A 23,142-nucleotide genomic window follows, 5' to 3' on the forward strand; every position below is an offset into this window, starting at 1 on the left:
TCAAGGCAAGGACACACAGCGTCAGGACATTTATGGAAGGAACTGATGAGCTGGCTCCTTTGAACCAACGGTATGAAAGAAAACAAGCTTGGCTAAAGGGTGGGAAAGACTTAAAAGCCAGGCAGGAAAAGAAATTTTGCCTGGTGGCTTCCCATAATCCAAAGATTACAGAAACGTCTTGCATTTCTGCCTTTCTAAGGAAAAACCCTTCAGAACTATTCAGTGGTCTCTTACCACACCTCTGTTTACCAGCTGAGCCCTTCTCAGTGCTGTGCGGTGCTTCCCTTTGGCTTGCAGCAGTAAAACAATCTGCTCTGAACTGAAGGGAAGGAATAATAGCCTAAGCCAGGAGTGCTGTCTCCTAAAGAGTGGGGCTCCCCATTGCCCGTGTTTATTGTACATCGAGATCTGAGGCCTCCAACTCCCCACCTCATCGTGGCTGGGACAGAACTTTCTCTCTCTCAAGACATTACTTAAGATGTGACAACCGGCTCCTATTGCCCTGCTGGAAAGGGTAATACACACTTAGTGGGGGTTTTTTGTTTGTTCATTTGGTTTTGGTTTTTTCGAGGTACAGTTTCACTCTAGCTCAGGCTGACCTGGAATTCACTACGTCGTCTCAGGGTGGCCTCGAACTCACAGCGATCCTCCTACCTCTGCCTCCTGAGTGTTGGGATTAAAGGCGTGCACCACCACGCCTGGCTCACACTTAAATCTTTATGGTGGTTTTCAAAACAAGTTCCTTAAGAGAAAAAAGCTGGGGAAGGAAACTGAAGAGAAATAAGAGGTGAGTGGGAACTTTCAAAATGAGTCAAGTAAACTGCAGAACGAAGGGACTTAGTTCAGGCTGCTGGTGGGCCAGGATTCCCCCAACGTGGCCACTAAGGGAAGGACACACAGGGCTACAACACTGATATAAGTGGGTGAGGAGACTAGGAATGGGGACCCTCATCCACAGTTCAAGGTCACCTTGAACCAGGCTGCGTGGCTTCTACAGGGATGACTCCGTGCTGGCGGAGGAACACTCGCCCCCATGGCAGCCTAGTACTTAAAGTGCTCTCCTGAGCCCCAGCGCCTATCTGCTTGGCTTTCGCAGCGTCTCCTCCTACATAAATCCAGAGGCCAGCCAGGCTCCGATTTAACACCCTGCCGCCTTGGGGAGACAAGCCAGGGGCTGCTGTGATCCCATTTCTAAACCATATGCCCCTCACATCTTTCAGGCTGCCTGCACTGCTCCTACACTGCAGAGACCGTCCAGCAAGGGCTGTGGTGGATGAGCAGACTCCCATACAGATAACTTAGCACCCAGTCTGACGCTTAAGAAAGTCCTAATGGGCTTCTGGGCAAATGTACCAGAGAGGTACCTAGGACTCAGTGGTGGGGACCTAAGGTCTTAGCAGTGAACAAACTATGGACTATGAGCTTTTTTTTGCTTGTTTGCTTGGTTTTTCGAGGTAGGGTCTCACTCTAGCCCAGGTTGACATGGAAGTCACTATGTAGTCTCAGGGTGGCCTCCAACTCAAGGTGATCTTCCTACCTCTGCCTCCCAAGGGCTGGAATTAAAGGCATGTACCACCACTTTTTAAAAAATATGTATTTTGCTCTTTGGTCCCGGCGGCAGAAGCAAGATGACGAAGGGCACGTCGTCGTTTGGAAAGCGTCGCAATAAGACGCACACCCTGTGCCGCCGCTGTGGCTCGAAGGCCTACCACCTTCAGAAGTCGACCTGTGGCAAGTGTGGCTACCCTGCCAAGCGCAAGAGAAAGTATAACTGGAGTGCCAAGGCTAAGAGGCGAAACACTACCGGAACTGGACGAATGAGGCACCTAAAAATTGTCTTTCGGAGATTCAGGCATGGATTCCGTGAAGGAACAACACCTAAACCCAAGCGGGCAGCTGTTGCAGCATCCAGCTCATCTTAAGAATTTCGTCTGTCAGTCATAATAAATGCTCTGGTTTCAAAAAAAAAAAAAATATGTATTTTTATTTTTATTTCTTTGACAGAGAAAGAGGAGGAGGAGAGAGAAAGAGAGTGAGAGAATGGACGTGCCAGGGCCTCCAGCCTCTGCAAAGGAACTCCAGACACATGTGGCCCCCTGTGCATCTGGGTAATGTGGGTCCTGGGGAATCGAACCTGGGCTCTTTGGCTTTGCAGGCAAATGCCTTAACCACTAAGCCATCCCTCCAGCCTTTTCTTTCTTTCTTTTTTTTTTTTTATTTTGTTTGAGAGCAACAGGGAGAGAGAGAGAATGGGCGCGCCAGGGCTTCCAGCCACTGCTAACGAACTCCAGATGCGTGCGCCCCCTTGTGCATCTGGCTAACATGGGACCTGGGGAACCGAGCCTTGAACCGGGGTCCTTAAGCTTCACAGGCAAGTGCTTAACCGCTAAGCCATCTCTCCAGCCCAACCTTTTCTTTTTTTTCCTTTTCTTTTTTTTTCATCTTTCAAAGTAGGGTTTCACTCTGATCCAGGCTGACCTATAATTCACTATGTAGTCTCAGGGTGGTCTTGAAGTCACAGCAATCCTCCTACCTCTGCCTCCCGAGTGCTGGGATTGGAATGCACTATTTAACCCAGGTTAAACTCAAACTCATGGTGATCCTGTCTCAGCCACCCAAGTGCTATAATTATAGGTTTACCACCATGCCTGGCTGAGCTCTCATTCTGAAAGAATGAAAAGCTGTGCTAGGGATCCCCTTCCCCCACACACACACACTGAATGTAGCAGTAGGTTTGCTTCTTTTCTTTCTTAATGTTTTGTTTTTCGAGGTAGGGTTTAGCTGTAGCCCAGGCTGAGCTGGAATTCACTATGTAGTCTCAGGGTGGCCTTGAACTTACGATGGTCCTCCTACCTCTGCCTCCCAAGTGCTGGGATTAAAGGCATATGCCACCACGGCCAGCCTTTGTTAAAGATTTTTGGGGGACAAAAAAACCCCTGCTATTATAGAACCTGGAAAGTACCTCTGATTTTAACATCCTGTTCAGCTATGTAAAGCTGCTTTTTTAAAAAGCCACACTCATCTCAATACCTGTCTACCTTCTGGTGGGGCACTGAGGTCAAATAAAATGAGGTATGTGAAACTATCTTCACATAAGAACTCTCCCACCCCCACATCCTTACACCTACCTAATAACCTTCCACCCCCTATGGGCTCTCAGTGCCACAACTTGGGTCACTTCCCCTGTCGTATTAGATTAGGAGGTGACTCCACTTGGGCCATGGATGTAGCTGAGACACCACATTTCAGTTGCAGTTGGTTCGGTGCAGTTGATTAAGAAATCAAGCTGGAACTGAGCTACATGCCTTCTTCCTGCTTGCTGACTAGCTATCATAGTGCTGGAAAGTGCTGTGCGGGCTGCAGGAGAAGAAAAGCCATCAACACCCTGAGGCTACATAGTGAATTCCAGGTCAGACTGAGCTAGAGTGAGACCCTGCCTCGAAAAAACAAACAAACAAACAAACAAACAAACAAACCCGTTAACCAGCAGTGGACCATGCAAGCCACAGACCTGTCCAGCCAGGCAAGAGATAAGAGATGCTCACTGGGGCAACAGTGGCATATGTGTTATGGAGGTAACCAACAGAGCTCTGATTATATGAGGCCCGCTCCACAGGGAGGAATTCATGCTTGGGACTGAAAACCTAGTCAAAAGCCTGTAGCTGGAAAGGTCATAGGTGTTTAGCAGGGAAGCTACTACTGTTGTTTGGCTAAACAGATTATGTTGTGGCATCAATTTGCCCTCTAAATATTTTATGTCCCTGTATTAGTGCTGTTCCCCCCCTCCCTTTTTTTGGTTTTGTTTTTTGTTTTTGAGGGAGGGTCTTACTATAGCCCAGGTTGACCTGGAATTCACTATGTAGTCTCAGGGTGGCCTTGAACTCACAATTCTCCTACCTCTGCCTCCCGAATGCTGGGATTAAAGGCATGTGCCACCACGCCCAGCTCATGTACCACCACTCCTGGCTCTGCTCTCACTTTTTGAGGGAAAGTTCTTTTTGCAGATGGCAGTGGCTCCAGGAGTGACTCCAAGTTTGTCTAAATGCCGAGAAGTGACCGTTGAGTGCTCAACACTGAGACATCTCACTCACACCCTCCAAGGCTCAGGGAACACTGGAAGAGGTAGTGGAAGGAACACAGGAGCCACAAAATAGGGAAGGGCATTTGGGAACACTGTCTTCTGGACATAAAGGGCCGCTACATTAACAACTTACAGTGGCTGCTGTTTCCTGCACAATACAGGCCCATCGATATGTCATCATAGATGATGGATGGCAAAAAGACATCAAACTAGAAGAGGGACTAGGGAAATAAGGGGATCCGTGGAAGGGAAGGGACGGGGGGTGGGGGAGGAACAGAATAAAGTAATGGGAGGAGATTATGATCAAAATACATTACATACATGTATGAAAACTGTCAACGTCAATGAAGGTTTATCCTCAAAAAAGCAAGCAAGCAAGCAGTTGTCACAAAGAATGTGACTAGCTGGGCACGGTGACACACGCCTTTAATCCCAGCACTCCAGGCAGTAGTAGGAGGACCAAGGTGAGTTCCAGGCCACCCTGAAATTATAGTGAATTCCAGGTCAGCCTGGGCTAGAGCAAGACCCTACCTCAAATTTAAAAAGGAGCAGGGTCATCAAGAGTTGAAACTTCATGTAGCCTTGTTGGGAATATGAAAAAGGAAGAAAGCCACAGGACTGCCCACTCACTCTTGGGAAGATCTGGATGATTCTACACAAGCAAAATGACTTGAAGTTTATGTATAGACACCTCTACCAATCCATCTTCAGCTGACTGAATGTTGCATGATAGCCCTTCTCCAAGGCAGGGATGGAATGTTCCATTTCACCACACATTTTGTCAACTCATTTCACTTTTGGAATCAGCCTATAGATTGCAAGTCACTTTTGTATATAACTTTCATTCTTCTGCTTTAAAAAAAATTTTGTTCATATTTAAAGTCCTGTATTAGCCAATGATTCGTGTTCAGCATTATTTGAAGACATTTACCATTACAAAAAGAAATTCTTGTGTTTTAAATAAAACTGGTATAGGAAAAAAAAATAAATAAATAAAAAATAAAAAGGAGCAGGGGAGGAATTACCATGGAATATTGTTTATAATTATGGAAGTCGTCAATAAAAAAAATAAAAAAATTTTAAAACCTTAAAAAAAAGAAAGAGTAAAGCAGGTATGGAACCTGCCTCAAATCTCAGATCAATACAAAAAGTACTCTTATTTTTACAAAACCACCCGGTGGGCCACTCCCCTAGCTGGCAACCACCTTTCACAGAGGCCATCCAGCTGTGATGGCTAGATGTCAGCACACACAGGACAGAGAAAAGTGCAAGAGGCACGTGGCACTGCGTGGGTGTAGAGAAAAGTCTATCCTTGCTGCTTTTTCTGGTCCCCAAGCCCGTGTTATTGGAATGCTCTCCCCTTCCTAGGACATCTTCTGCAGCCAGGACTGGGGCTGTGCCTGGCCTCAGATTAAGTGAGGTGCTGTTGTCATATGCACTGCTGCTAATGGATCGTTAAAAAAAAAAAAAAAAAAAAAGCTGGGAGTTGGAAAAATCACATCCATGTCTTTGAACATCGCCTGCTGTCCCAGCAGCCCAGCCTGCTGGCAGAGCTTGCTGCTGAGCACCGACTCCAGGACGAGAAGGGGCAAACAGAAGAAGGCCAGCCCAGCTTGCTGTTTTTTTGGCTGAGTAGGGAATTGACACAGACCACCTCCGGCTCCTGTCTGGAAGTTTCAAGATCAGAGAGCTTCAGGCACAGCTGGGTTCACAGCTGCACCATTTGGAGCATTGGACTCATTAATATTCATGAGCCATCCCCACCAATCGGCAGAGCGGATGCCATTAGCCTAGCATCTGTCGGGCTTTTGTGAGGGTTGTGTATGGAGGTTTTTCCCCTTTTAAATGAACTTCTTTTGACATTTTGGATTTGCCTCTGTGGGTTTTCGATCCTCGCCTCGCTCTGCTGCATCATATAAAGGAGAAACCCAGGGGAAGCGGCAGGAAGGAGGAATGAATACCAGCCAGGGCTCTGCATCTGCCTGTTGACAAACTTTATTTCTCTTTGAGCACCTGGCACCTCAGACAGGCTTCGAGGAAGCAAGCAGCATCAGGTAAATTATACCTAACAAGGTTCATGCCCAGAACTGTGAGAAGAGCTAGGTCCCGGCTCTTTGGAAGACAGCCCTTCCTCCAGAGGTGAACCTGGGCCGCTCCCACAGAGCAGCAGAGCTACGGCACACAGTTCTGAAACATCATTTCCACGCTGATAAATTCATGATTTATGAAAGAAAGCACTGCCAGCCCTCACTCCCTCCTTCCCTGCTACAGCTTGTTAGACACAAATTCCAACACCAGTCTTAAATACTTGCGTTTTATTTCAGGCCAAAGCCCCTCAACTCTGAACTAAATGCCATTACAGTCCCACAACACAGACTGATAGTCAAAGTGCCCACAGACAGGGTGGATAAGGGTGGTGGCAAGAAAGGTAGAGAAGCACACAGTCAAACCTAAGGGCACAGCAAGGCATGGGCCTTTGCATAGGAGACGCGGGCTCCTCCCAGCTCTGGCTCGGCTCACAGCTTTGCTCACCACAGAGAGGAATAACAGCAGCAGGGGGGCAGAACGCCTCATTGTCTGAAGGAAGACATGTTGTTCCTCATCTCCATCCCCAGAGCCCTCTCTTCCAGGCAGAAACAAAGCCTGGTGCTGCACTGGACTGAACATACGGTTTCCCCTCCCCGCCATCCAGCAGAGGGACACTGTGGCTGAGGCCCTCAGGGGAGGGAAGGAGCTGTTACTAAAGAAGAAAAAAAAATTTTTTTTTAAAAAGCAAGGAACCCGTCTTAATCCTGCAGCACAGAATCTACAACTGCTAGCTCTACTTTGTATGCAAAAGACAGGGACAGCCCAGGAGTGGCCCTGCCACACACAGCCCGGGAGCTGCTCCGGTGCCTCTGGCTCTGGCCAGCCACTGCCCTCTACGGATGGCCTTGAACTGCACGCAGACCTCAGGCCCCGCTTAACCCGAATGAAGCCTTGAGAGACACCCCTGGAAGCCCCAGTAACAGGAGTCCCAGCACTAGCTCTGCTCAGGGGTACGCGCAGAGGAAAAGCAAGGCGCTGGGAGTAAGTATTCACTGCCCTCGCCATACAAGGAGGAAGGCGAGAGGCCAGCCTCCCACAAAGTGCTCAGGGCCGCAGTAAAAACTGAAGCCTGCCAACATGGGAATGCAGCCACACAAGCTTTCTGTTGAGACAATATCCCACGTGGTAGGTAGCTGGGAATCTGCCATATCACAGGTTCCCTCAACCCATCACCTGAGCAGTGCTCCTGAGTCTACAACAAATCCTGAAGAAATCCAACTCCTGGGATAGTAAATACCATTTCTATTTAAGACCAACAGCTTCTGGGCCTTATGCTGAACTTACAAACACCTGCACGGTGTCTGTTCCCACGGAGGAGGCATGACAGGTAATCACAACCAACCTGAGCAGAGGTGACTGTTAAGATGCTAAGCAGCCCAACTTGCCCTAAATCTGCCCTGTGCCCAATGCCACATGAATGTGTCCCCTGGCCTGCATCTTGTCCAGCACATCAAAGGAGGCATAGAGCTCAGAGAAGAGCTCATTGTTTCCACACTGTATCCAGTTGGCCAGGGTCAAAAGGCACAGCATGATCCCCTCCCATGGCTGTCCTCACATGCTGGGGCACAGAAGGTCTGTCATCAGGTCTGACCAAGTCACAGCACGACGGTGAGGAGAGAAGTGGCAATGTGGAACTTTCCAGGGATGTACCCTCAGAGTCGACCACTGGAATCCACACTTCTACGCAATCCTTCTCTTCACTGGGAGGTGGTGAGGGAGAGCTTCTCCTCCCTGGTCTTGGTATAAAGCAGCAACTGGGAAGACAGGGGAGGGAAAAGGAAAGGGTAAGGACGGATAAATAAAAATGACAAATGCAGGGCTAGAGGGATGGCTGAGCAGTTAAGGCATTTGCCTGAGAAGCCTAAGGACCCATGTTCTACTCTCCAAGTCCCACAAAAGCCAGACACACAGGTGATGCAAGCACAGAAGGTCACACATGCACACAAGGTGGCACATATGTTTGGAGTTTGGTTGTAGTCGCTAGAGGCCTGGCATGCCAATATTCTATCTCTCTCTTAAAAAATACAAGGGCTGGCTGGGCGTGGTGGCACACACCTTTAATCCCAGGACTCTGGAGGCAGAGGTAGGAGGACTGTTGTGAGTTCAAGGCCACCCTGAGAATATAGAGTGAATTCAAGGTCAGCCTGGACTACAGTGAGACCCTACCTCAAAATAAATAAACAAACAAACAAATACAAGGGCTGGAGAGATGGTTTAGCAGTTAAGGTGCTTGCCTGCAAAGCCAAAGGACCCAGGTTCAATTCACCAGAACCCATATAAGCCAGATGCACAAGGTAACACGTGCATCTGGAGTTCATTTACAGAGGCTGGAGGCCCTGGTGCGCCCATTCACTATCTCTTTCTCTCTCTCTCAAATAAATAATTTTTTAAAAAATACAAAAGAAAAAAAAAAGAGTAAAAAAGAGCTGGTGAGATGGCTTAGTGGTTAAGGCGTCTGTTTGCAAACCCTAAGGACCCAGGTTTGATTCCCCAGGTCCCATGTAAGCCAGATGCACAAAGTGGTGCATGCATCGGGAGTTTGTTTGCAGCAGCTGGAGGCCCTGGTGCACCCATGCTCTCCCTCTCACTCAAGTAAATAAAAAAGAGTAAAAGAAGAAAGACAAATGCAAGTGTGAATCAACAAAAGTTGTGCCCACTAGATGGGATAGAATTCTGCCACAAAAGGGGACAAAGAGCCGGGCTGGTGGCGCACACCTGTAGTTCCAACACTGAGGATGCTGAGGTAGGAGGACCTCCCTGACTTGGAGGCCAGCCTGGTCTACAGCGGGAGTTAGTTCCAGATCAGTCTGGGATGAGACCCTGCCTCAAAACAAAACAAACAACAACAAAAGAAAAACAGGAAAACACAATGAAGTACTAACATATTCAACAACATGATAAAACATCATGTTGAGTGAAAGAAAGCCAGCTACACAAAACCACCTAGCAGTACTCTGCGTGCAAGAGATGTCCAGAACAGGCAAATGACATCAGTGTTTTGCTGGATATGGTGGTACACACTGTTAATCCCAGCACTTAGGAGGAAGAGGCTGAAGGACTGCTGTGAGTTCCAAGCCAGCCTAGGACTGTAGAGTGAGTTTCGTTCAGGCCAGTTTGGGCTACAGGAAGACCCTATCTAAAAATAAATAAATAAATAATGACAGTACAGCATTTCTTTATTTAGAACATGAAACTGTTCTCAGGGGTGAGGATGTGGGTCAGTGGTGCAGCACTGGCCTAGAGTGGAGAAGGCCCTGAGTTCCATCCCCACCCAGCACTGCAAGGGAAAGAAGGGGAAGAGCGTGGTGGCGCACGCCTTTAATCCCAGCACTGGGAAGGCAGAGGTAGGAGGATCACTGTGAGTTCAAGGCCACCCTGAGACTACATAATGAATTCTAGGTCAGCCTGGGCGAGACTGAGACCTTACCTTAAAAAACAAAAAAAGAAAAAAGAAAGAAAGAGAAGAGAAACAGAAAGAAAATGTTCTAAACCTGACAGAGGGCGAGTGACAGCTCACGCACATAAATCCAGCATTCAAGAGGCTGAGGCATGAGGACTGACTGACACAAGTTTAAGGTTAGCCTGGTACAGACAGCAAGTTCCAGGTCAGGCTGGGCTACACAGTGAGACTCTGTCTCCAAAAAATAAAACAAATAAACAGAAAGGGCTGAGAGATGGCTTAGTGGTTAAGGCGTTTGCCTGCAAAGCCTAAGGACTCAGGTTTGATTCCCCAGGACCCACGTTAGCCAGGTGCACAAGCGGGTGCACCCATCTGGAGTTCGTTTGCAGTGGCTGGAGGTCTTGGTGCACCCATTCTCTCTGCCTGCCTGCCCCTTCCCCCAAATAAAAAAAATTATGGGCTGAAGAGATGGCTTAGCGGTTAAGCGCTCGATTCCCCAGGACCCACGTTAGCCAGGTGCACAAGAGGGCGCACCCGTCTGGAGTTCGTTTGCAGTGGCTGGAGGCCCTGGCATGCCCATTCTCTTTCTTCTCTATCTGCCTCTTTCTCTCTCTGTCACTCTCAAATAAATAAATAAATAAATAAAATTAAACCAGGTGTGGTGGCACATACCTTTAATTCCAGCAGTCAGTAGGCAGAGGTAGAAGGATCACTGTTAAGAGTTCAAGGTCAGCCTGGAACTACATAGTGAATTCCAGGTCAGCTTGGGCTATAGTAAAATACAGTAAAACCTTACCTCAAAAAATAAAAATAAAAAAAGCCAGGTGTAGTGGCACATGCCTTTAATTGCAGCACTCAGGAGGCAGAGGTAGGAGGAGTGTTGTGAGTTCGAGGCCACTTTGAGACTACACAGTGAATTCCAGGTCAGCCTGGGCTAGGACAAGACCCTACATCAAAAAAAAAAAAAAAAAAAAAAAAGCCAGAAAAACCATTTAATAAAACAGGGCTGGAGAGATGCCTGCAAAACCTAAGGACCAGAGTTTGGTTCCCCAGTACACACAAAAAGCCAGATGCACAGGGTAGGGCATGTATCTGGGATTTGTATGCAGCGATTAGAGGCCCTGATGCACCCATTTTTTTCTCTCACAAATAAATATTTTTCTTAATTTTAAATTAAAAAATTAAATGGGGTTGGGGAGATGGATCAGCCATTCAAAGTATGCTGGCCTGAGTTTGATTCCCCAGTTCCCATGTAAAGCCAGATGCACAAAATTCATTTACAGTGGAGAGGCCTCACCACACCCATTCGCTCATTCTCTTCTCTCTCTCCTTGTAAACAAAATTTAAAAAATAATAAAATGAGAGACTTCCCTTTTTTCTCACTAGATTTTAAAAGGAGCCCTTGCTTCTCATTCAGGATGGAGAAACATGAAGTCAGAACAAGGCCTTTCCAAATGCTACCTACCAATGGTATATATTACTTTCCTTAACACAGATCCCCCGCCCCCATCCATCCCAGCTCAGTTTACAATAATCCCAGCCCCGAGTAGCTCAAAGAGACACTTCAGTTACCTGTTAAGCTGGTCTCCTTTAGCCAGGCAGGAGGTACTCTGCCTCTCCTCCTGAGCCCAGCCACAGTTTGACATAGCATAGTGGAGAATGACATCAGAGACCGTCGTGGAGCTTCGACCCTGGACACAGGCCTCAATCTCGGGCACTGAGAGCTGGCTTTGCAGGAAGAGGTGCAACTGGCTGTCGGACAGAAGGACCACGCTCTGCAAGACCCTACGGCAACACAGGGAGCATGAGGCCCAGCAGCACCCTCTATCCCCAGCCCCACGGGGCTTATGGAGTCAGAGCGCCGAGGAGGATGGCGGGATGGCCCAGAAACCCACTGATGTGCCTGTGTAAGCAGGGGTGGGGATGCGCATCTTGCCTGGTGCCTTCCTGTGCCCCCATTCCCACACTGGCAACTAGTGCTTAACCTAGCATGCACACTCACTTTTCCAGGAAGTGCTGTAGACCTTGCCGTCGCTTCTCAATGAACTCATCCGAGCTGCCAAAGAAAGTGGACTTCCCAGGAAGTTCAGGTACAGGCCTGGGGAGTCACATGACATAACACTCAAGGAAAATGGTACACCCCGGAAATGCCCTGAAAAGAGGCTCATCAATACTTTCTTCTTCTTCTTTTTTTTGGGGTTTTTTTTTGAGGTAGGGTCTCACTCTAGCCCAAGCTGACCTGGAATTTACTACGTAGTCTCAGGGTGGCCTTAAACACATGGTAATCCTCCTACCTCTGCCTCCCGAGTGCTGGGATTAAAGGCACAGTGTGCCACCTTGCCTGGCTCAATCAATACTTTGATAAGAACCCAGGTTCGATTCCCCAGTACCCACATAAAGCCAGATGCAAAAAGTCGTGTGTGTGTCTGAAGTTCATTTGCAGTGGCGGAGGCCCTGGCATGCCCATTCTCTATCTACCTCTTACTCTCTCTCAAGTAAATAAAAATAAAAACTCTGGCCAGGCGTGGTAGCACACACCTTTAATTCCAGCACTTGGGAGGCAGAGGCAGGAGGATCACTGTGAGTTCAAGGCCACCTTTAGACTACATAGTGAATTCCAGGTCAGCCTGAGCTAGGATGAGACCCCATCTCAGAAAACCAAAAATAAATTAATTAATTCTTCCTACATCAAATTAAGACTGTCTACTCCAGGATAGACATGGTATCATATGTCTATAATTCCAGCAACTTCCTGAGGTAAGGAAAGAAAATGCTGAGCATGAGGGTACATATCAAGACCCTGTCTGGGCTACAGTGAGACCTGACCTCAACAAACAAAAACAAACAAACAAAAGAACCTGTCTCAAGTGCAGGGGGGTTGGGGGGGGGGGGGGACACAAGTCTGTAGCTCAGTGCGTAGAGCATTTGCCCAGCATGTAGGAAGCCCAGGATTGGATCCCCAGCACCACATAAAGCAGGTGTGTGTACGGCCATAATCCCACCACTCAGGAGGTAGAGGCAGAAAGATGAGAAGTTCTTCAGTTACACAGGGAGTTTGAGGCCAGTGGAGGTTACATGAGACTTCATCTTTGAAAAATAAGACTCCTAGGCAACAAAACAAAAACAAAAAACAAACAACAACAACAAAAACACCTTGGGACTGGAGAGATGATTCAGCAGTTAAGGCACTTGCCTGCAAAGCCTAACTCATGTTCAGCTCTCCAGGTCCTATGTAAGCCAGACACACAGTGACACAAAGTCGCACATATGCACAAGGAGGTGCACCCATCTGGGATTTGATTGCAGTGGCTGGAAGTGGTGAGTTCAAGGCCACCCTGAGACTACACGAATTCCAGGTCAGCCTGGACTAGAGTCAAAGTATACGTCCAAAAACCAAAAACAAATGGGTTAGGGAGATGATTCAGTGGCACTTGGTTGCCAAGCCTGTAGGTGTTCAGTCAATTCCCTAGTGCTCATATCTACCAGACACACAGTGGTGAAGGCATCTGGAGTTCACGTGACATGGCAAGAGGCCCTGGTATATCCATACTCACTCACTCACCCTAAAATTTAAAAAAAAAAAAAAAAAAAAAAATCTTATGAAAAGAAAAAGCCTTTTGAGAGCCAGGTGTGGGGTATACACCTTTAACCCCAGCTCTTGGGAGGCAAGAGACAGGAGGACTGCCGTGAATTCAAGGCCACCTTGAGACAACGTAGTGAATTCCAGGTCAGCATGGACTAAGGCAAAACCCTACCTTGAAAATCAAAAAAAAAAAAAGAGAAAAGAAAAAGCCTTTTGATATTTGTATAGTTTTTATAGTCAACTAACTAAAAATGAGGATTTTGTTTTGTTTTTTTGTTTATGTGCTGCCAAAGCAAGCACTTTTTTAAAAAATGTTTTGTTTTTATTTATTTACTTATTTGAGAATCAGAGAGATACAGAAGTAGGCAAGCAGAGAGAGAGAATAGGCACACCAGGGCCTCCAGCCACTGCAAATGAACTCCAGACGCATGTGACCCTTAGTGCATCGGCTTATGTGGGTCCTGAGGAGTCGAACCTGGGTCCTTTGGTTTTGCAGGCAAGCGCCTTAACCACTAAGCCATCTCTCCAGCCCCCTTGTTTTCTTTTTTTTTTTTTTTTTTTGAGGTAGGGTCTCACTCTAGCCCAGGCTGACCAGGAATTCATTATACAGTCTCAGGGTGGCCTTGAACTTACAGATCCTTCTACATCGGCCTCCTGAGCACTGGGATTAAAGGTGCACACCACCATGCCTGATGAGAATACTTTTTTTTTTCCCCCTGACAAACATGTGATTTAAGAAGGCATTTCCCAACTTCCTTAGTTGTAAATTCTCTTTTCTGTAAATTCTAGTTTCCAAACAAGTACCCCCAAGAGCCTGCCTCAGAGCTGAGACGGCAAGCGCGCACTCACACCAAGCCCGCGTTTCTCTGAAGCTGCTTCCTCAGCCACACAAATTCCCGGTAGCGCCGCCGCACACAGGACGTCTTGGCGGTAAAGGCCTTGCTATTTGTCTACAGGAGGAAGTGCATGAATGGTTAGGTAGAAACAGACCAAGTTCGCAGGAGCTCCCATCATCACTACTCTCACAGATGAGCCAAGTAATCAGGCTCCTGACCCAGGGACCCAGACTGCAAGATGCCAGAGACAGCCTGAAAGTACCTCCAAAACATACCTCAAGCTCCTTCCTCCCCTCGGGCCACTGGAAATAAAAACCAACCTTTCCCACCTCAGCAAAGCCCTTAGCTCTGGACCTGACCCTAATACAGAAGCTTGACACACTCACATGGAGGAATATCTTATAATCCACGTACGAATTCCAGGTGCCTTCATTCTGCACACGCGGGTCCTGAACACGCACCGTGATCACCTCCTGCAGGGAAAAAAAAAAACAATGCTCCCTCAGCTTCAACTCAGCTCTACAGCAAGACAGCTTTTTTGTTTTTTCAAGACAGGGTCTCACTCTAGCCCAGGCTGACCTGGAAGTCACTGTGTAGTTCCTGGCTGGTCTCAGACTCATAGTGATCCTCCTATGTCTGTATCCTGACTGCTGAGATTAAAGGCATGCACCACCACTCCAGCCTAAGACAGCTGTTTTCGAGGTAGGGTCTCACTCCACCCCAGACTGACTTGGAATTCACTATGTATTCTCAGGGTGGCCTTGACCTCATGGTGATCCTCCTACCTCTGTCTCCTGAATGCTGGGATTAAAGGTGTGCCCCATCATGCCCAGCTGACTTTTTTTTTTTTTTTTTTTTTTTTTGGTTTTTCAGGATGGGTTCTCATTCCAGCCCAGGCTGTCCTGAAATTCACTGTATTCTCAGGGTGGCCTTGAACTCACAGTGAGCCTTCTACCGCTGCCTCCCAAGTACTGGCATTAAAGGCATGCACCACCACTCCAGCCTAAGACAAATGTCGCTGCAAACAAACTGCAGATGCATGTGCCACCTTGTGCAACTGGCTTTACGTACGTGCTGCTAGGGAACTGAACGTGGGTCCTTTAGCTTTTCAGGCAAGTGCCTTAACTGCTAAGCCATCTCTCCAGGCCCTAACATTTTTTGTGAGGTCATGGGTATCCAGGCCAAGTTCTGCTAACACAGCTTTTTAAGACAAGGTTTCACTGTGTAGCCCTGGCTGGCCTAGAACTCACTATTTAAACCAAACTGGCCTTGAACCTCTGACAATCCTACTTTCGCCTCCCAAACACCAACAATTACAAGGAATGCAGGTATGAGCCACCACACCTGGCTAGAAGACGTTCTGACCACACAGGTTACCCACGTTTCTCATGAGCATCAGCTTCCATTCCTCCATTCAATTCAACAAGTATTTACTCACCCATGTGTGAGGCACCATCCTAGGCACTACAGACAGAGCAAGAACAAGAAACAAAAACCTCTGCCCTAAAGAAGTTTCCAGACCAAGCCTGATGGTACAGACCTGTAATCCCATGACTCATGATGTTGAGGTAAGATAAAAGTTAAACCGGCATGGTGGGGCATTTTTTTAATCCCAGCACTTGGGAGCCAGAGGCAGGAGGATTGCCACAAAACTACAGGGATCCAAGTTAGTCACATTGTACATCGGGCTTACTTGGGATCTAGAGAGTTGAACATGGGTCTTTAGGCTTTGCAGGCAAGAGCCTTTCCCACTAACCCATCTCTACAGCCCATAAAAAATATTTATCTTTTTATTTTTATTTATTTATTTATTTATTTATTTATTTGAGAGCAACAGACACAGAGAGAAAGACAGATAGAGGGGGAGAGAGAGAATGGGCGCGCCAGGGCTTCCAGCCTCTGCAAACAAACTCCAGACGCGTGCGCCCCCTTGTGCATCTGGCTAATGTGGGACCTGGGGAACCGAGCCTCGAACCGGGGTCCTTAGGCTTCACAGGCAAGCGCTTAACCGCTAAGCCATCTCTCCAGCCCTATCTTTTTTTTTTTAAATAAGAGGGCTGGGGCTGGAGAGATGGCTTAACAGTTAAGTACTTGCCTCTGAAGCTTATGAACCCTGGATTGAGGCTCGATTTCCCAGGACCCATGGAAGCCAGCTGCACAAGGTGGCACATGTGTCTACAGTTCGTCTGCAGTGGCTGGAGGCCCTGGTGTGCTCAATCTCTCTCTGTCTATCTGCCTCTTCCTCTCTCTGTTACTATCAAATAAATAAGTAAAATAAAAATAAGAGGGCTGGAGTAATGACTCAGTGGTTAAGGCACTTGGCCTGCAAAGCCTACGGACCTGAGTTCAATTTCCCAATACCCATGTAAAGCCAGAGATGTACAAGGTGGCACATGTGTTTGGAGTTCATTTGAGTGGCTAGAGGCCCTGGCACTCACATTGTCTCCCTCCCTCTCTCTCAAACAAATAAATAAATAAATCACTTAATTGCATGGCCTGATGTCACAAACACATTTTTTTTTTTGCACATTCCAAAAAAAAAACTTAAAAAAAAAAAAAAAAAAAGCTCCCTAGCCGGGCATTAATCCCAGCACTTGGGAGGCAGAGGTAGGAGATCACTGTGAGCTTAAGACCGCCTGAGACTATAGAGTTCCAGGACAGCCTGGGCTAGAGTGAGACCCTTCCTCAAAAAACAAAAAACAAAGTTCCCCTCCCCCTGCCAGAATGATGGAGGCCCAATTACCCCACAGAGAATACAAGGACCCTAACTGAGGTGGGCCCTCAGGGAAATGGAGACCAGGGTCAAGGGATACAAGACTATAACCTACGTAGAATATGTACATTTACCTAAATTGAAAAAAAAAAAGCATAATGAATAATAATAAAAGCACACAAGCCAGGCATGGTGGCATGCACCTTTAATCCCAGCACTCAGGAGTCAGAAAGATAGGAAGAGCACCATGAGTTTGAGGCTACCCTGAGACTCTAGAGTGAATTAAAGGTCAGCCTGGGCTAGAGTGAGACCCTACCTCAAAAAACAACCCCCCCACACACACATTCCAATATGTTCCAACCAATGGAAAAGTTAATGAAAAGGTAACCTCACTTGCCAGCAGCACAGCTGCACTGATTTCCTTCTGACTTTATTAGCTCCTCAGAAACAGTGACGTACTACTGTGGGGAGCCACAGAGCAGTGATTCATATCTGCACCCTCTCCTCTGAAATCACTCTCCAACTTTGACCCACCTTTTCCGAGAGACCACTCTTACCTCCTGCTCTTGGTTCTCCAACATCCTACACCAAAAGCCCATCAGAAGAAAACATCTGAGGAGGGAGAGAGGACATGGGAACAACAGTGGTTAGTAAGTATGCCTCTGTTCTAACCAACTTTTACCAGGGCAAAACCCTAAAAGTTTTTAATGGATGTCCCTTGAGAAAACCCGGGTGATTTTTTTTCTTTCTTTGTAAAAGCACATGCTTTTTTTTTTTTTTAATTTTCATTTATTTATTTATTTATTTGAGAGCGACAGACACAGAGAGAAAGACAGATAGAGGGAGAGAGAGAGAATGGGCGTGCCAGGGCTTCCAGCCTCTGCAAACAAACTCCAGACGCGTGCGCCCCCTTGAAAAGCACATGCTTTTAATCCCAGCACTCAGGAGACTGAGGTATGATGATCACTGTGAGCTCAAGGCCAGTGTGGAGCTACAGAGTGAGGTTCAGGTCAGCCCCTGAGCTAGAGTGAGATCGGGCCTCAATAAATAAATAAATAAATAAATAAAAAATAAAAAAGAAGCCAGGCTTGGTGGTGCATGCATTTAAATCCCAGCACTCGGGAGACAGAGGCAGGAGGATCGCCATAAGTTCGAGGCCAGCCTAAAACTACATAGTGAATTCCAGGTCAGCCTGGGCTACAGTGAGACCCTACCTCAAAAAAAAACAAAGAAAAAACCCCCAAAACAATACATATATGTGCATGCTTAGTGTCAAGCTAAAAGTCCTGGAAGATTGGTCTCCCTTCTCAGACCACTACCTGGGCCCCTCTACGAGGCCACCTCCACCTACAGCATGTTAGGGTCTGCAGAGAGTGTATCTCTGGCCTCCAGCAAGGCAGTTCAGTTGTAAAACCTTTTGCACAGCTTTGAAAATGGGCCTAACAGCGCCCCCTCCTGGCTGTTTTTCAGACAATCAAGTCTCCCCACAAATACCAAAGGCATCTCTTTGGTTTGCTAACTAAAGTCACCTCCCAACAGGTAAATCTGGTGAGTGATGAAGCTGAAGAGCTCCCAGGAGCACCAGAGGGAACTGTCCAGTTGCCACCTTCCCTTTTCAAACCACTTCTCTAGAACTGGAGCCAAAAGTTCTAACCATTCCCAATCCTGACATGCTATCTGGCTTGTACCTCTGCCCAAGGACCCCACAGCTGTGCAGGTCGACTCAGGATGCATTCCGCTCCTTTGTGAAGATTCATGAAAGCCTAAGCCCCTGACTTCCCCCAGTGTGGCAGTTTACATGTACAGCGACATTGCCCACTCCAACAAGGGGACCATGAAGGCTGTAGCGCAGGGTTACTGAAGTCCAAAGGGGCCCATGATGTCACCTTCTGTTAAAATACAGCACTAATCTTGTTACTCCTAGAACCACTTCGATGGCATCCACCCTGGCTGCCGCCTCCACCTCCTTCCTCTCTCTTAAGAGCGAAACAATAAGGCTTAATTTCCCTTTCCAATTTACCTTGAAATGAAAACTGACTTCAGCCAATATGTACTGCCAACAAATGATCTGGGCTGGCTCCTGGGAAAACAAGCCTGTCTCTGAACCCTCCCTCTCCTCCTCCACGTCCCAAGCCCAGTCACACACCCACTCATTTTTACAGTCCCACAATTAATTTTAAACACATTCTCTTATTAGTTCTGCCTTACCATTAGAAGAGTGTGTAATGAGCTTCCTTCTATTTTATGTTTTGCTAACACAAGGCTAACACTTGAGAAGAAGGGGAATTCATTTACAGCACAAAATTAGCAGAGCAAACAGCTTTTGTGATTCTTTCCAATATACCAGAAGGTCTCTCTACAGACAGTCTTTGCATGAGGAGACAAAGCTACATGGTAGATGACAAAATGGTGCTACACTGTGGAGCAAACCCAAGGTTTTGTGACTTCAAGCCTGTATTAAACAATATTCTAGCTGACAAACTGATTTTCCATCAATGCAGTGACTACCTCTAGGGGTTCTAAACGAAAAGGCAGGAAATTCCAAATTCTTTGCAATTCCTGTATGACAGTCCAGATGCAAACAGGCAAATGACTGTGACCAATAACAGCACACAGACTTGCTGGGAGTAATTAACCTCCTTGGATTAAAAAATGCTTTTCTCGGGCTGGAGAGACGGCTTAGCTGTTAAGGCGCTTGCCTGCAAAGCCAAAGGACCTCGGTACGATTCCCCAGGACCCACATAAGCCAGATGCACAAGGTGGTGCATGCATCTGAAGTTTGTCTGCAGTGGCTGGAAGCCCTGGTGTGCCCATTCTCTCTCTTTCTCTCTCTGCCTCTTTCCTTCCCTCAAATAAATAAGTAAATAAAATAATCCCAGCACTTGGGAGGCAGAGGTAGGAGTATCACCATGAGTTCAAGGCCACACTGGAACTACATGGTGAACTCCAGGTAAGCCTGGGCTACTGGACTGAGACCCTACCTCAAAAAAACGAACAACAATAACAAAAAAAAATGTGTTCCCTTCCCTTTTTAGGCATTTGCCAATTTGCCAGCATGGGAACAGAAAACTAAATGTTCTAAAATGCCTTTTCATGGAGGTTAACCAGGAAGGATGATGAAAAGGAAACCAGTCACCCACACACTAGTGGGGCTCACACATTTCCTGCACCCGTAAAGTGCTGCCAAATTCACGGCCATGATTTGCTATCAAGAAGACCTTGTGGGTTGGAGAGATGGCTCAGCAGTTAAAGGTGCTTTCTTGCAAAGCCAGACAGCCTGGGTTCAATTCCCCAGTACCCACATAAAACCTGATGCATAAAGTGGTACATGTATTTGGAGTTCACTTGCAGTGGCAGGAGTCCCTGGTGTACCTATTCTCTCTCTCTGCTTGTAAAAATAAAAAAAAAAAACATTTTTTTTTCTAAAAAAAGAAGACCTCGGCAGAATCCTAGAGTTTTTTTCCTTTCCTTCCAGGCTCCAATCACTTAGAAACAAATAACTATAAACTATGGCTTAAAAAAAAAAAAATCCACAGCTGGAGAGATGGCTTAGTGGTTAAGGCACCTACCTGCAAAGCTAAAGGATCCAGATTCAGTTCTCCAGGACCCACATAAGCCAGATGCACAAGATAGCACATGTGTCTGGAGTTCATTTGCAGTGGCTGGAGGTGCTGGTGCACCCATTCTCTCTCTCTCTCTCTCAGTCAAGTAAATAAAAATAAAATATATACAAAAAAACATTCCAGCTGGGCATGGTGGCGCACACCTTTAATCCCAGCACTCAGGAGGCAGAGGTAGGAGGATCACTGTGAGTTCAAGGCCACCCTGAGATTAGAGAGTGAATTCCAGGCCAGCCTGAGCTAGAATGAGATCCTCCTTTGAAAAACCAAAATAAATACACACACACACACACACACACACACACACACACATATATATATATATATATATATTCCAAAACCCCTGAGATGCTGTATGCTTAAATCTAAGTTTAAAGGGCACTGAGAAAGTTTTGGTTGTAGCTTTCCTTAAAAAAACAGAACTGCAAAAACCTAGACTCAAAGTAATAATTAACACCCACTAGTCTCCATCACCTTCCTTCCTTCCCAGATACCACTCTTCGGGAGAAAATGGAGCTCAGTTCCACCCCAGGAGAAGTAGGCAGCTCTTAACTTCAGCTCTATGATCTAGATAGAACTTTGCATCATCCAAGGAAAGACAGTCACGTATCCCCTGAATTATGAAACCTACTGTCTTTGACTTCCCCCTCCTGCAACACCACCAACGGTCCTGGGAAGAACCTGGGTGTTGGCTGCTTGCAAAGTATATTCACTGTAAAGTCTGATTGGCCAACTTAGGTAGCAAGCGATCCAAGACCTCTGCTTCATCACTTTCCTACTCAAACTACTTCATGAGACAAGCTAAAACCAAATTAAAAGCCGGGCATGGTGGCGCACACCTTTAATCCCAGCACTCGGGAGGCAGAGATAGGAGGATCGCTGAATTCAAGGCCACCCTGAGTGAATTCCAGTTCAGCACGGGCTAGAGTGAAATACTATCTCGAAAAACCAAAACTAAAAAAAAAAAAAAAAATAGATGCCAGATGTGGTGGCACCTGCCTTTAAGTCCCAGCATTGAGGTAGGAGGAGGATTGCCCATGTGTTCTAGGCCAGCCTGGGACTACAAAGTTAGTTCAAGGTCAGCCTGGACCAGAGTGACAAAATGCCCTAAAAAAAAAAAAAAACTAAATAAATAAATAAGCAAACAAACATAAAACAAATCTGGGTATAAAACTATAAAGGAGAGAGTCTGTCTCTGTCTCTCTGTTTGGTTTTTCAAGGTAGGGTTTCCTCTAACCCAGGCTGCCCTGGAATTCACGCTGTAGTCTCACGGTGGCTTTGAACTCATAGCGATCCTTCTATCTCTGCCTCCCGAGTGCTGGGATTGAAAGCGTGCGCCACCACGCCCGGCTTGTTCTCACTTTTCAGCCCCAGGTGTCAGACAGCAGGTGGCGAATCAAAAGGCTCCCCTCCGAAGTACTCACAGGTGTTGGAGCAAGCTCTGTCTGCACAAGCTGTGTGTCAGCTCTGTTCCATCTTTTTGTGCATCTGCAATCCGCTCTTCCTCTCACCTGCAAGTAACAAAAGCGACCAGCATCTAGCGCAAATCTGCCAGTGTCTCGCCATCAGACCTCTACCAAGCACTTCGCCCCTCTCCTTTCCCCAGTTCAACCTGGGAAGGAACGATACTTTTTATATTTCAGGGTAAACTGAAAAGCATGTTTCCTCTCGTGGATCCCCCAACAAGTCCTCCTCACCTTCACACCGAGCGGGGGAAGACACCCCTTGCCCAGGATGTCAAGTGGAGGACACTAGTCAAATGCCACCACTGACGCCCCCCCACCCCACCTGAGAGCAGCCTCGGCAGGGGCCCCCCCCTCACCTGAAATCACCGTCAACTCCGCACAGCGATACCGCCAGCCTCCCACCACCAGCTAGCCCGAAACCCGGCTTCTCCTTCCGGGTGAGTCGTCGGTGCCCCGGTGCACGACGGGAGACGACTCCCGACGGGCCAATCCCGAGTGCCCGGGACGCTCCTCCCGCGCAGGCCTGCACTCTCAGTGGCCAGCCTTCCTGCAGGAGAATCTCCGCCCTCCGACGCCAGCTGGAGTCCCGACGCCCAGCGTCAAACTGGGGCACCGGGGGCGGGGCGCGGATGCGTGGGGGCGGGACCCGAGGGGCCTGACGTCCAATCCGGTGACGCTCCCCGCCCCCACCTCCGTCATGCGCGCCAATCAGCGCCCAGAGGTCTGGAAGGGCGTCTTCCCTGCCCTAGCGCAGAGGAGGGGGCGCGTCACTGTTCCATTTCTGCGGAGTGGGGGGGAGGGCGGTCTGTAAACTGGGAGGCCCAGGAAAGGAAACGCCCACATTCCTGGAACCCATTTGAACCCCACCCACAGGTTGCAATTCCTCAACAGGAAAATCAAGGGCCCTCCTACTCAGATTCCGAGTGAAACCTGACTTTGAAAGCACCGATCAACTCCGTGACTCCCCGAAATTAGCCCAAAGGAGGGCCACACAGCTAGTTAGTAAGCAGGAGAGCCTCTTTTGGTGCTTGGGGCGGTGGGGGGATTGCGAGGTAGGGTCTTACTCTAGCCCAGGCTGACCTGGCGTTCACTATGTAGTCTTATTAGAGTGGCCCCCAAACTCACAGCAATCCACCTACCTCTGCCTCCTGAGCGCTGGGGTTAAAGACATGCGCCTCTGCCCCCAACCACTCCCCGGATTCTTTGTTTTGTTTTTGTTTTTTCCTGTGGTAGTTTGAATGCGATGTCCCCCTTAGGCTCATGTGTTTTGAATTGTTGATTCCCAGCTAGTGGTGATTTGGGAAAATGGTGAATCCTTTGTGAGGTGGAGTCCAGCTGGAGATTTGTCACTGAGA

The 23,142-nt window shown here is 47.6% G+C and overlaps 2 protein-coding genes across 3 annotated transcripts; one reads left to right on the forward strand and one right to left on the reverse strand.

The window, feature by feature from the left end:
• The first annotated feature begins 1,605 nt into the window (after positions 1-1,605).
• LOC123463474 (60S ribosomal protein L37) lies at positions 1,606-1,969 on the forward strand. The gene has a single exon (XM_045159263.1). It carries the CDS (start codon positions 1,629-1,631, stop codon positions 1,920-1,922), a length of 294 nt encoding a protein of 97 aa, XP_045015198.1. The 5' UTR covers positions 1,606-1,628; the 3' UTR covers positions 1,923-1,969.
• Positions 1,970-6,381: 4,412 nt separating this feature from the next.
• On the reverse strand, positions 6,382-22,287 carry Snx11 (sorting nexin 11). 2 transcript variants are annotated; one of them, XM_045159776.1, is made up of 8 exons: positions 22,144-22,287; positions 21,746-21,832; positions 17,259-17,313; positions 14,375-14,461; positions 14,002-14,102; positions 11,572-11,667; positions 11,142-11,321; positions 6,382-7,923 (listed from the first exon to the last, which is right to left on the reverse strand). In XM_045159776.1, exons 3-8 carry the CDS (start codon positions 17,298-17,300, stop codon positions 7,650-7,652), a joined length of 780 nt encoding a protein of 259 aa, XP_045015711.1. In that variant the 5' UTR covers positions 17,301-17,313; positions 21,746-21,832; positions 22,144-22,287; the 3' UTR covers positions 6,382-7,649. The 2 variants fall into 2 exon arrangements, with proteins under 2 accessions (XP_045015711.1, XP_004655577.1); XM_004655520.2 differs by having other exon boundaries at positions 11,142-11,354; positions 22,144-22,286.
• Positions 22,288-23,142: the final 855 nt, after the last annotated feature.

This window comes from Jaculus jaculus, chromosome 9, assembly GCF_020740685.1.
Source record: "Jaculus jaculus isolate mJacJac1 chromosome 9, mJacJac1.mat.Y.cur, whole genome shotgun sequence".
NCBI lineage: Eukaryota > Metazoa > Chordata > Mammalia > Rodentia > Dipodidae > Jaculus > Jaculus jaculus.